The following is a 14,442-nucleotide window of genomic DNA, read 5'->3' on the forward strand; positions in this document are numbered from 1 at the left end:
TAGGTAGCATCAAGTTGTCAAGGACAGGTGCCCGGAAAAGCTTGCTTTCATCCAGCACTTTTTCCTGTCCCTCATTTTACTTTTTCCTTCTGATGCCAAGCGTTACACTCATGTATATTTTTGAGTATCTCATTTTTGCCTTTTGAAGACCTCACAATGGTTTCCAACCTTGGACACTCAATGGCATCAGCCAGGGACCTTTAAAAAATACTGAGCCCCCCACCACCACCCTCTGCCCCCGATTCCTGCCCCATGAGATTCAGTGGAATTGGTCTGAGGTGCATCTGTGCACCCACATATTTAAATGCTCCCGGGTGATTCTAATGTGTGGCCACAGCTGAGAACCACACAGTCTGACGACTGAGAGATCGTGGCTCGACTGGAAACCATCTTTCGGGGCTCAGTTAAGCCAGTAAGTATTTGTCTTTTGCTGCTTCTGTGTCCCACCATCATTGGTTTCCTGTCCATTCTGCTCTCCAAATGGGAATCCACTCTTCCTAAGCGACCCTGGGTTTTGCTTTGGGGGTCACTCACCTCGTAGGGCTCCTTGGTGGGCCTGCACTTTTCTATCTGGTAGAGCTGGGTCTTGTAGCAAATGCTGTCCTGGATGTCAGATTTCTATCAGAGAAGAAGGGGGGGAAAGCATGGCTTAACTCACAGGAAGCAGAAATGTCCATTAAGTAGTCGTTCATTTTTAAAGCAGCACTGTCAAAAGTGGTTGGCAAGCCAGTTAATTGCGATGCAAAGCCTCATCTGAGGATGGCCTGCAGGCGGGATGCGGTAAGTGGGGGAGCCCCGGACCCAGAGTCAGGCAACCTCCTACTGTTGACCCTGGGCACATCACCTCTCCTTGCTGGTCTCAGATTTTTCATCAGTGCAATAAAGGCTACTCTAAGATGTGAAAGCAGAAACCAAATACGTGAGCTAGAAAGAATAACTTATTTTATTGACCTATTAAACCGGATATGGACCTTGCTTATTGGCTTATTGAAAAACAATAAGCCTCATCTGCCCCACCCCCCAGTGAGTCACAGCAATTCATAATACAGCTTAAAGATGATGGCAAACTGTATCTAAGATGATCTAGGTGCATGATTGACATGCAATCCTGTCTGGAGACGGGTGAATTAAATGACTAATTAGTTTGCCAACCAACAAATATTCACGGAATGGCCTTACATAAGGCCCCAACATAAAGTCCACGCTTCTTGGTTTTAGGAAGAAGAAATGACAACCAAGAGAGAAAAGGAGAAATGACAAATAATTAAGGAATTGTTAAGGTATGTATTTTACTTTTTAGTTCACTAGTTTCAGTTTTAAAATTATACTTGGGTTGTTAGTAATTGGTTGATGAGATTAATAGCTGGGACAGTGCATACCATGCAATTAAATTACCCGTGTGTGGAAATTATGGAGCAGACCAGCTGTAGCTTTCCGTGGGGATTAATTCACTCTAGTTAAAAGCAGCCCCACGCCTAGACGCTGGTTCTCAGACCAGGTATGTCCTATGATTGAAGGGTTAAGTGCAAAACAGACACAACACAATAAAAACCTTCTCCAGCGAGAACCACATTAGCTGAGTTTCCAGGGAACGTTCTCGGTAGACAAAGACCGGCTCGGCTTTGCAACACTTGCATGCCACCCCAATGCTGGGCAGAGCGCAGGAACAGAAACAAGCAGATGGCAAGAAACAAAGACAAATCAAGACACAGCCTAAGAGCTTTAGTGATTGTTTAGGAAGAGTGTGAGTAACCAAAATGTGTATCTGTACATGTGGAGACAGAGGAAAGAAAATATTTTAAAAACTAAAGTCCTGGGGCGCCTGGTGGCTCAGTCGGTTGAGCTTCAGGCTCTTGGTTTTGGCTCAGGTCGTGATCTCAGGGTCGTGAGATCAAGCCCCATGTCGGACTATGCACTCAGTGTGGAGTCTGCTTGAGATTCTCTCTCTCCTTCTCCCTCTGCCCCTCCCCCTGCTCATGTGCATGCTCGCTCACTCGCTCTGTCTAAAAATAAATAAATGAATCATAATAAATAAATAAATAAATAAATAAATAAATAAAGTCCCTTGGGGTGCCTTGCTGGCTCAGTCAGTAGAGTGTGTGACTATTGATCTCTGGGTTGTGAGTTCAAGCCCCACGTTGGGTGTAGAGATTACTTAAAAATAAAATCTTAAAAAAACAACAAAACAAAAAACCCCAAAAGTCCCTCCATCTTATCGATCGGCATCCAAAGAAGTTCTGCCAAAAGAATGTTTGAATCGGCTAGCTTATTTAGGAAAGTAGCAATTTCACCCTTTAAATATGGAATTGTGAATTTGATAGTCAGCTTCATGGAGACACTTTCTAAAAACTAATTTTTGGACAACAGTCATCATTTGAAAAAAAAATCAGTGTGTTGATCCTCTTTTCTTCCTTTTGCTTGACAGCTATTTAAATTCTTAACTACTATCTTCTACCACAGTGGTCCCCAAATGGTATGACCTTGAACCCATATAAGTGAAAAACGTATAGGAAGGCACCTATAATATATGCATATTTATTTACAACTATAAGCATGTACCACTGTACTAACAGGTCACATACATGATAAAATACATATCAAATAGAATTTAAAAGGATAAGATAAGAAAGAAACATGGGGCATGTGGTCTCACAAAAAGGAAACGGGAAGCAGCTTCAAGTCCAGTATCTTTTAAGTTCATTATCACGAGAGAACAGAGAACCTGGGCACAGTACAAGAGATTTTCTTACTCCTTATCACATAATAAAATGATATAAAAAATATACTGTGTCACAGCACCTAGGTGGCGCAGTCGCTTAAGCGTTCAATTCTTGGTTTTGGTTCAGGTCCTGATCTCAGGGTCCTGATCTCAGGGTCATGAGGTCAAGCCCTGCAACAGGCTCTGAGCTCAGCATGGAATCTGCTTAAGAATCTCTCCCTCTGCCCCTTCCCCCCAGCACTTGTACCCGCGCACGCACGCGCTTTCTCTCTCCCAAATAAATAATCTTAAAAAAAAAAACTGTCAAGGGTCCTGTCTTTCTGGTCTCAACTTCTCTCCTACAGTAGCTTTCCTGCAACTGTGACACCATCTCAAAGCTGCGTATTTGTCCCCATCAGAAGCGTCATCCCATCACTGCGGACGCAGGGCATGTTCCCGCGCCCCACCCCCCCATAAAACACTGATCTTATTTTTAAAAGCCTTTTACTGTTGAGAATGCTTCTCCTCATGTACATCTTTCTTTTGGTGGTTCACCCAAAAAGTACTTCTGTGGATAATTTCCCACTGGAGCAAAATTGAACAAATTCCCTAAGCTGAGTCAGCTTAGAAACATCTGCACTCTCGTCCAACTGTTAACAAACCTCCCAATGAGCTTCTTGGTCTATTCAGCACGTTTTCTAGACATCTCCCAAATCTATTTGCTAAAGAGACACACTCTGACCATCTTGTCTTCTGGGCATTATTGTGTGGTCCTTTCTGCCATGACAGGGAGAATATCATTTCCCCAACTGTAGGTGGATTTTCATCTTTAGCGCTAACAGAGAAACCTCACAAAAGGTTTCTAAGCCTATTGTTTAGTGGAATTTTGCGAAACACTGAGTTGGCTATCACATGACTTTAAATTGCACTGAAAAAAAAATAGCGCACTGAAAAAGCTCTAGAAGCTCTTCATGTTCTGTTTTCTAAATGTCTTCCTAACCATGACAGTCCCACACCATCAGATCCCAAGGTGCCATGTACACAGGGTGAGGGTCGCCCTTCGTGACAGTGGATTTGCAATCAAATTTCCAATGGGCTTCCTGACAATTCTGAATCTCTCTAACAGGCTGACTTCCTATCAGAACCCGTCAGCCTCCACCATTCCGAGGAGGAGAAACAGGAGTGGTATGCAGAACCATACTGCCTTTGATCAAGTTTTCCATGCAGAATTATTAAGCAGAGAGAGATGATTTAGTCAAAACTAGACACCGAAGCATGTACATTCCTTCCCCAGGCATAGGTGAACTGCTTGTGGCAGAAGGACAAAGGTGACCAAGGCATGAGGGTACCTCACCTGTTGCACAGGACACCTACTCTCTGACGCCCAGACTGAAGGCACCAGGGTCAAGCTAGTAAAGCTCAGTTTCATTTTACTTTCCAGAGAAGTAAATATAAATAATGGCTTCCTCATAAATCATGCTTTAGAGATGAATGCCTGAGAGGCATTGCTCCCCAACTTTTATGACCACAGAAGTCCTAATGCCTTTAACATGGGAACCCAAGGAGCTCAGAGGCAGACAGAAAACGCAAGAGAGAAACTGAAGGGGAAAGTGGCTTGAATCTCCCACAGTGCCGCCCAGGGCTTACCTCTGTGGGAGGATATTTGAAAAACACCTCAGGTAAAAAGCGCTAGCTACCTGAGAAGCAGGTTTTGCTACTATTTTATCCCACATTCAGAAACTCAGCCTCCCATTTAGTTTAAATTAACAGCTCAGATCAAGTGTCAGCAACTGAGAAACACTCTAGGTGTAAGAGCTCCTTTTTCCATGGAGAGCAGAGAAAACTGCCACTAGGGCCCCACTCACCCCTGACAAATAGCGCTCAAGTTTCTTGTTTAAGAGGAAGTAGATGGCGAGGATGTGGCAGGCGCGGTTGGAGAGCACAGTGTTGATCACGTCGCTGTTCTTGTAACCCAGCTTCTCCGTCATGTGAAGCACCACACTTGGGCTCAGGTCCTCCAGGGAAATCCTGCCCAGCAGAGAGAGCACCGGTCACCTCTCCACCTCCACTGAGGGGCTCCAGGGCCTCCTCAGTGATGCTCACAAACATGGCGGCACAAAGCATCCCACCGCCCCCCACCAATCAGGGCCCCTATGAACAATCGTGTCCAACCATCCATTCATTCATTCACTTGACTTTTTTATTATGAACAATGTCACACAGACAGAGAACTAGTGAGAAGAGTATAAATACCCTTTGTGTACCCAACACCAGAATACACCACTGTTAACACTTTGCCCTATTTTCTTCATTTATTTATTTGTTTATTTAGTGCTCAAGTATTTTAAATCACAGGCATCATGACCTTTCATTCTTACACACCCCAGTGTGTACCTTTAAGATCCAAGGACATCTCCTACAGAATCACAATACCATCCACATACTCAATAATTTAATAATTTGTAATAATTTCTTAGTATTCTCTAATATCTAGACTATATTCAAATTTCCCCCAATTATCCCTGAATTGCTTTACAATCTGGCACTCTTTTCTAAAAATGTGTTTATTGGACGTGGGTAGAGCCCACACTTGAGTTGGATGTAAGTTGGGCTGGGAAAGGAGCACATTCAGGAGCCAACCCAGACTGTGTTAAAGGAACAGTGTGGGATCCCGCGTTCACAAAAGGGAACTGGGGGCTCGGCCATAAAGTAGGGTGCTCTCAGAGGACAGATTAAAGCTTCTTATGAAGATAAATTCCTTGGTTAGAAATGAATGCCTGCTATTCATTTATCTACTCATCCACTCGTTCGTTTATTCATTCCTTCAACAAGTCCCTGTTTTGTGGAGTCGACATTGCAGTGGGGAACAGATGAAATAAATTCATTTAGCCTTCATGAAAATCTTATGAGTAGGTACTATTAGTATCCCCATGTTACAGATGGAAGAAACTGAGGCCCACACCTGTGAAGTGACTTGCCTTGGGGGTCCCATAGGCAGGAAGGAGGAGCCCCAGAATTCAAACCCTGGCAGCCTGGCTCAGAGTCTAAGATGCTAAACCTCTACACTCAGCAGCTCTCAAATAGACACGAGGAAGGGCTAGGGAGAACAAGAAAGCAGTCTGAGGAGTATAGAGTGTGCGTGCGATGGTACATCATCAAACAGAACATTCTAAATCCCTTAAGAGAGATATAAATAGGGCACTCTGAGGGGAATGCAAGCACATCCGGCCAGAGAGCTCTGTAGCCCACCCTCCACCAAGGGTCCGAGGACATTTTTTATGGGACCTCGGACCATAATGCCCTGAGAAACCACACAGGACAAGTCCATAATGATACAGAAGAGGAAACTGACTTGCCAAATTTACAGGCCAGCTGAAAAGGGCAGCAAGGGCAGACCTAGGTTTGCGGACCATCTTCCACCACCCATCGGTATAACCTACAGCAGCACTCCCTCGTTAGAGGGAGTGCCATCCAAAGAAAATGCACCCAAGGAAACTCAAAATCCGCCTTCTCCTCCTTGTTGGCCATAAAATCAAATTCTAGATAACTGATGGGGGGTGGTTTGGAATGACTAGCGGTAAAAACAATGTTTCTTAAAAAAGAATACAATTACTTGAAGTTTGCCAAAGCACTTACTAAAGCAGAAAGCTCGATTTTGGAAACTATCCAGTAATGACTGTGTGGGCGTGGCCCTGCCCCTGGCCAATCAGACCATGGCCCTGTGTCTTGTCCTTGGCCAATCAGACCACGGCCCCATGGCCTCACCCCTGGCCAATCAGATCACAGCTGCGTGAGCCGCCCCTGGCCAATCAACCGGCCGCCACCCTCAGCAGCCCGCCCCCCCTACCCGCAGCAGGCCCCGGAAGAGGGGTGCCACCAGGGTGGGGCTCGGGGGTGGCGGTGAGAAGGGGGCAGTAAGCAGGGGCAGGCACCCCATCTCTGCCCTTCTATAGCCACTTTCTTCAGAAACACGAGAGCTCTGCCCAAAGACACTGTCGACTCTGTTGACTGAGAGTACCAAACATTTTCAATAAGCAACGTGTATATTTGGAAGTCTGCAATCGGTTACTTAATTTTGACTATCTCCCCACGTTTGGACACTAGTAAAACGTTCCAGAACACCAGGTATAATTCTAAGTAAATCTGCATTAAATAACCTATTATACCACTTTGGCCTAATTTCACCCTGTTGCCAATGACCTCCTTTCCCTCCCGCCCACCTCCAGAGCTAACTGGAGGGCGGGAGACCGTCCAGGCTCGAGCAGGGCGATGGAGGAAGGCAGCCAAGGTTATCTCCCTAAAAATATCTGCTTCTAGCACACAGGGAGGCTGGCCCCTGCACAGCAAACTGTTGACTGACTGGCATGAATATTTATTATAAAAAGTTGACTTTTAAAGATATTTTCCTCTTGCCTTTTGGAGATCAACTTGGAAGCCCAAATGACTTAACAGAAGGCTTTACAGAAGAGTGATACAAAACATAAGCCCTGTATTTTTGTTCTTTCCCCAAAGTAAAACATTTTTAACAACATCTAAAATAATGAAATCTGAGGCTAGGTTTGTTGGGAAGCTATAAAATATACTTTAATACAGTCCATATTCCTTTCCCTGATCACATGCTCTGACTCCATTTATCTGTGCTCTGGTCAAACCAGAAAAATAACTATCAAAAGCACTGTTTCTTTCTTTCTTTTTTTGCCTTACACATTTTTCAAAATCAAGACTGTAAAAAACCTACCTCCCGCAAGAGTTCAGATTTCTGGTTTTGGTACTTTAAAACAGAACAGTGATTTGCCTCCGGTACAAAATGAGCAGTGGGCCTTGTATAAACAGAAGATAGTAAGCGGCTGTTTCCTTTAACAGACATGATCTTAACCATTTTCACAACCCGGCTAGTTCATGTGCAGCCTTTACGCTTCTGACCAAGTCCAAAGGCAAAAAAAAATTGCTAATCTGGCAAAATCCAGTACAGGACCCTTGAATTTGGTTTAATCTACAAATGCCTGACGACCACCTGTGGAAAAGCTCCCGAATGAGGCGCCACGGTAGGATTCTTTGTGCATGAGGATGTGGCCAACAAGGAGGGGGAGACTATTTCTAATGCCAGCTCCGCTTCCTTCCAACAGCTGCCACCCTGGGTGGATTGATTATGCTCATTTAGGCAGTGATTACGTTAGCTTAATGACTCACGTGGCCGCCACCAGCAGCCCCTCCTCTAGTGGAAAGCATACCTGTGTGCTGCCGTCCTTCGTGAGCATTGGTAATGAGCCATGGCTCCTCGGCTTTGCTTTCCATCTCACGTTGAGGTAATATTTCTGGTGTCTGTTTCAGACACGGGCCAAGTGGAGCCAGTGGTGGAAACCAGCAGTATATTTCCAGGTTCCCCCGGTAACCTGAGTAACCTAGACTTGGTTTAAATTACTTCTCAAGAGTCAAATGCTAGAATTCTAGATGGCAATGGAGTGAAACTACCTCATCTATACTCACAGTGAGTGTAAATTTGGCTCAGTAGCATGGATGCAAACTCCATCTGTGGCCTCTTAAAGTTCTTCTAGAACTTTCTCCCCAAGACAGAGCCCTGCCTGCCCATCCTATTTGGAGAACTCTGTGTGACAGCTTTCCTACGGCTTGGTGGATGTTTCCAGACCTTCCTGGACATTCTGAAAAATATCTGTCCCCCTCATCAGTGGTCCTTGTTCTCATCTGGGCTTCAGATTACAGTGAGTAGGCCCAGGCCCTAGAGTGTGGGTCCCAGAACTGGAAGGTATTTGACCCATGTGGTCTTCATGTTTGCTGTAAAGGAACCAAGGGGAGGGGCCTCATGCCTTCACTGGGGGCAGTTAACAATATGTCAAATGAGTAGGAAGAAAGTACAAGGGAATGTTTTCTTATACTTGTTTTCAAATCTGTAGTCAGTACGGCAGCAATGGCGACATGTGGGCCACCACGAGGTGCCCCTCAGGGTTTCCACAGTGTGGATCCCCGCCTGCGAGCCTTGCCTGAAGCATTCTCCTCTTGGAAGCTGCTAAGGTGAAGCCTTCACAGGAAGTCCACAGGGAAACACAGCCTGAAGCAACCGTCTCCTTCTACCGCCTTTTCTTCTTGACCCCACCATTCCGAGCAGGGGACTCGGGGCTAAACTAAACATCGGAGCAAAGATGCAGAAGAGGGGCCCGAGGGGTGGTTTGAATGGGGAGAGGGCCAATCCCACTGGATTCTGCCTGAGGCTGGTGGGAGAGCCCAGGAATGGATCTCACACACACTCAAATACAACCAGATACCATCACAGACACACTCAAACACACACACACACACGCACACACACACTCAGGCCACAGCTAGTCTGAACGGTCCCTTTGTGTGAATTAGAAAGAGGTGCCACTCTGTGAAGATGTAAGCCCCTGGAGCAAGAATGACAAGGGGAATGTGGCGTGGATTCCAGGCTCCACCCACCCTCTGCTGGGTGCCCTGTGCAGGGCACAGTCTGCACAACCACATGGGATAGCCCCCTCTACCCTTCCTCTTGTGCACTGAGGTGGGCCTGTCCCTGGATGTGTGGGCACAGAGTGGGGGATGGGCAGCGAAGAGAAAACGCAGCTTTTCCTTGAATCATGTACCACTTCCTGTCCAGAAGTATTCAGGGCTCAGGAGGCAGCCCCATCTGGCCTGAGAAGGGGTCCCTCTGTGTGTACTTACCTGTTGGGATAGGTGACATTACACGGCACTTTGCCCGTGTAATTCTCATTAAGCCAACGATTCGCCAGTGCTTGCTGAATATTGGGCCTCTTCACAGGATCTGGTTCCAGGAGAGAGCGCAGGAAGTTGATGGCACCTGGGAAGACATTAGGCAAACATACCTATGTCACAGACCGAATGCAGATGCCACCGAGACTCAAGGCAGGTGGTCCACCCCTGCTCCTGAGTCATGGCCAGCACTGGTCTATTCCCCAGATCTCCGGGTGCCTCAAGTCCAAAGAGTTTAAGATATCTGTCCAAGGGCAGATATCGGTGAAGCAAGACCCAATTCGGGTCTCCCCATGCCCTGCACTTCCCAGGACAACCTGTGGTCTGATCTTGCAGCCCATCTCTAAAGGTGAGCCCAAGAGCTGTTCTATTTCCATGCTTGAAGGGATAAAAGAAAGTAAAGAGAAAATGCTTGTTCTCAAGGTGGGTTTTTGAGGAAGTACTCAGAAAGGAACCAGAGGGTAAAGGCACTCTGAATTATACCTTCTAACTTGCCTCTCACCATGTGACACACAGAGTCTCAAGAGACCAAGGGAGGTCCTGCTTTCTTTCTGGTCTTTTTTTTTTTTAAAGAATTGGGGAGAGGGGTGGGGAGGGGCAGAGGGAAAGGGAGAGAGAATCCTAAGCAGGGTCCATGCCCAGCACGGAGCCTGACATGGGGCTCCATCTCACAACCCTGAGATCACAACCTGAGCTGAAATCGAGAGTCAGGCGTTTAACTGAATGAACCACCCGGGCACCCCTTGTTCTTTCTTTTAAAGCCATTTTGCATGGCCGTCCACTTAGTCCCCAGACTCTGAACGGACAAAACAGTGCCCAGACCAGCCAGAGCCCACGCCCATGCAGCCAAGCCCATCAGAGAGCCAGCTTCAGCAAAAGTGTAAGTCAACTCTGTAACAGCCACCCAAGTTTTAAATGCCTAGTTTGCGTACCAAGTTCCAGTAAGCACCACACTATAAACCCACGTCTACTTGATAGGCCCTTTCCTTTTGTGCTCTCCCTCAAAATGAAGGGGCTGCTTGGGCAGAATGTATGCCAATCAAGTTTGTCCTTATTTTGCAGCTGACCGAAGTTTGCTGTGGTCATATCAGTTATGCTGAGCATGGTATGTAGGAAAGAATATGAGAAGCAACTGACAAACTATAAAATCCCTCCAGCCCCCTTTCCTTTCCATCCCAGGCAAAAAATGCCCTGGGTCTCCTTTCATTAGACGAATATTTAACAAAGCACCTGCTGTCCATCCGGGCACTAAGGATAGGAAGCTGGTTCATCTCTAAGTAGATATTTGCATCCCTGAAGATTATAACAATGTAAGACAACTGCATGACATGGGAAAACATGTGTATAATGCACAGGAAGGTCACAGGCTCCAAAATTGCTAGCAGGAGAATACGCATGAACACATATGGACAAAGAATGCCAGGGATTACTTCAAAATGAAGATGGTCTGTCTTGCTTGAGTTGTGCAATTATGACTTTCTTTTTATTCTATGCTCCTTCTCTTACGGAGCACGTTCATATCATCTTGGCACTATAAAAAATATCCTTTTATGTAGCTGTGTCCATGATATCCAATTTCCAGTAGACCAAGTCATAGACTCCAGAACAGAGTCCTAATTTGCTTGTTTCCCATTCTTTTCTTTTCTTTTTTTTTTTTAAGATTTTATTTATTTGAGAGAGAGAGCGTGTGCTGGAGAAGGGGCAGAGGGAGAGAGAATATCCAAGCAGACTCCGGCTGAGCATGGAGCCTGATGTGGGGCTTGATCCCACGACCCATGAGGTCAAGACCTGAGCTGAAACCGAGAGTTGGACACTCAACCGACTGAGCCACCCAGGAGCCCCAGTTCCCAAACTTTTCTATCCTTCTCTTCAAAGTTATCTTTCAGTTTTCTAACATAATCTAACCTCTCGAAGAAAAGTCACTTTCTCACAAGCTTTTAGTTGTCATTCTAATACTGTTCTTATAGAATGGTAGGTGTTTTCTGTCAACCCATTTTCTTCAGTGTAGAAATCAAGCGCTCAAAAGAGGGGCTGATGGTGATGGCAGAATCCACCCAAAAGAAACAATTTTTATTTGCTCATGCCACCGGGTAACTCCCCCAGTGGGTTCCCATCCAGTTGGTGTGGTCACCAGAAAGTCTCCATTCTCATTAAGAATGGAGTGGGTAAAAATATACGTGCAGACACCAGCTCACTCATGAAGTACATTTAATACTCTGAGTTTTATAGCTGGGTCTCCAAATAAAATTTTCTCCAAAAAAAAAAAGACGACGAAGAAGAAGTTCCTCTTTCTGGAACCTCTACCTCCCTTCTCTCGACTCCCCTACATTGCAAGAGTCATCTGGATGCCTAATCAGGGCCATCTATTGGGTCAAATAAAAAAGATATGGGCTTCCCCTGTTGAAATGTGGAGGCTGTGAGTTCATGACGTTTCTGAGACATCTCGCTTACCCTCAAAGGACCTGTACAACCCAGGCTACTGCCAGGCTTTTTCAGAGTATGATTAACCCAAAGAACTAAGAACAGACTGGATGTGCGTTTCTGTTCTATTTTCAGAACCACGCACTCGGCATCTTCACAAATTGCTGATGAGCACAAGCAATTTTAGTTCTAATCTCTACTGAAGAATTTTATCTCTTTGGACATCACCAACATGGCATTCCTATCCACAAAGGACTTTGAAAATATCGGGAGAGTTCTTTGAGGTTTGTCTTAGGATCCTGAAAATTCCTAGGTTTCATGAGCAAAAGGGATTAAAACTCTCCAATGTCCTAGAAAGCCATGGTGGGCCCGGCCTCTCTAAGGTCGTAACTGGGGTCTCCGTTCAGGCCCCAGGGTAGGGATGACCCGCACAGAGAGCTCCCCCTCCTTGCTCCACATCGCACGTGGCACGCACTTCTCCAGTGCGAAACTCACTTCCCTCCATGCGGAGTCTGCTTTCCATAGTCTGGACTGGTTTGTGTGAGCACCTTGACGCCGTGCCTAAGGAAAAGGCTACAGGACACAGACAAAGCCAATCGGATGTGTAGCCCAGCAGATGCAAATGGGAGTCCTATCCCCACCCGAGTCTCCTTCCTTATCACCTCCGAGGCAAAAGCAGTAACGACAATTATTTGACAGTTGAACCTTCTCAGAGATTCCCGTTGGCACTGGCTCTACCCTTGCGCCTTTGGCTTCACTTTCATGACTTCATGGTACAAAACCCTCCTGGCTCGGAAGTGACTGGAATATGAAAGCACCATCACTGAGAAGTAGAGATGTAAAGATAAGCTGTCTGAAAAATGTGTAAACCATGAAAGGCATTCCCAACTCTGCGATTCGCAAGTGCCAACAAGCAGAAAGAGACTGTCTAGAAGCGAGAATTGGAAAGGGCCCAGAAGCTTAAGTTTTCAAACCACGTGGTAGAGATGAGGGGCAATTCTTCAAAAGCATGCACAAAGGACTCACAAGGGCTGTCCTTTTTTGTCAGCTCGGCAAAAATTCTCCCAACTTAATCTAAAAAAAGAGTACTATTATACAATAGATGTATAGAGATCACTGCAAATATGAGTGACAGAATCATGAAATTAAAGATGTGTTGGTGAGGGGCGCCTGGGTGGCTCAGTCAGTGAAGCATCTGCCTTTGGCTCAGGTCATGATCCCAGGGTCCTGGGAACAAGCCCCACATCTGGCTCCCTGCTCAACAGGGAGTCTGCTTCTCCCTCTCCTTCTGCCCCTTTCCCTGCTGTGCGTGTTCTCTCTCTCTCTCTCTCTCTCTCTCTCTCTCTCTCTCTCAAATAAATAAATAAATAAAATTTAAAAAAAAATAAAGATGTGCTGGTGAGAGGCTTAATGAAAATGGCCATCAGAAGGCCAGGGGCTCACCTCTGAAACCGAGGTCATTCACTGTGTAAACAAGATAAGATGACCTGTACCCCTCCAGTAGCCAGAACGCAGCTCAGGACCCCAGCGCATCGGGTCAAATCCTGTCCCTGAGCAGGCAGGAGGATCTGTGGGCTGCCTTCTGGCAGCAACCTAGATTCCCCAAGAATCTATTCTGTGAAAACACCATGCTTGATACCTGGCATGAAACCCTCATTGAGGAGAAATAGGAGAAATACTTATATATCCCAATAGTTTAAAAAAAAAAAAAAAAGGTTAGGGGAGGAGTCCAGATTCCTGAATTGGAAAATCAAACATAGAAATGCAATTCTTGGGGTGCCTGGGTGGCTCAGTCGGTTGAGCAACTGACTCTTGGTTTAGGTCTGGGTCATGACCTTGGGGTCGTGAAACTGAGCACCGTGTGGGGCTCCACACTCAGCAGGGAGTGTGCTTGTCCTTCTCTCTCTTGAGGGCACAAGTGGTGCGGAGGGGTGGAAAGAGAAGGAGAGAGAGAGGCAGAGAAGCAGACTCCCCACTGAGTAGGGAGCCCGATGCGGGGCTCCATCCCAGGACCCTGAGATCATGACCTGAGCCAAAACTAAGAGCTGGAAGCTTACCCGACTGCACCACCCAGGTGCCCCAAAACAATGTCAGTTCTGAAGTAATGAGACTGACTTCTTGGGCTGCTAATCTCCCTGCCCTTACCCTGATGCGCAACCCACCCTGGGGACTACCCCGGGTTGAACCACCTGTTCTTCCTCCCACAACCTGTGGCTCACACTCATGCTGTTCAATAGATGTTACTGGTTTTCTGCCTTTTAGACACACAGCAAGGTTGTATTTCCCCATTCCCCTTTAGTTGGGTGAAGCCATGTGACACACTTTAGAAAGTTAGGAGTTATGAATAGAACATTGGTGGGAGACTTAATTGCTAAATGAGAGATGTTCTAGACTTTTCTTTTCCTCCACATGGACCAGGTATGTTTGAAATGGTAGCTGCTCCATCAGTCTAGGACTCTGACTGACTAGAAGGGGCAGAATCCTCCAACCCTTGATCCAGTTCTCCACAGATCTGTGGCATGAATGAGAAATAAGTCTTTGTTGTCTTAAGCCACTGAGATTTGGGGGCTATTTGTTAC

General features: G+C 46.1%; 1 protein-coding gene across 4 annotated transcripts in view; it reads right to left on the minus strand.

The window, feature by feature from the left end:
- The window catches only part of HUNK (hormonally up-regulated Neu-associated kinase), a 101,048-nt gene that overhangs the window by 14,432 nt on the left and 72,174 nt on the right, over window positions 1–14,442 (minus strand). For 2 of the 4 annotated variants that reach the window (XM_073891236.1, XM_025872169.2), the window contains exons 6-8: window positions 9,395–9,530; window positions 4,564–4,726; window positions 535–618 (exon numbers count right to left, since the gene is read on the minus strand). In XM_073891236.1, the coding sequence (XP_073747337.1) occupies window positions 535–618; window positions 4,564–4,726; window positions 9,395–9,530 (383 nt within the window). The remainder of the gene's footprint in view (window positions 1–534; window positions 619–4,563; window positions 4,727–9,394; window positions 9,531–14,442) is intronic. The other 2 variants (XM_073891242.1, XM_073891239.1) reach the window with 1 other exon arrangement.

Source organism: Callorhinus ursinus, unplaced genomic scaffold (genome assembly GCF_003265705.2).
Source record: "Callorhinus ursinus isolate GAN/ISIS: 27379988/994484 unplaced genomic scaffold, GSC_fseal_2.0 scaffold1, whole genome shotgun sequence".
Classification (NCBI taxonomy): domain Eukaryota; kingdom Metazoa; phylum Chordata; class Mammalia; order Carnivora; family Otariidae; genus Callorhinus; species Callorhinus ursinus.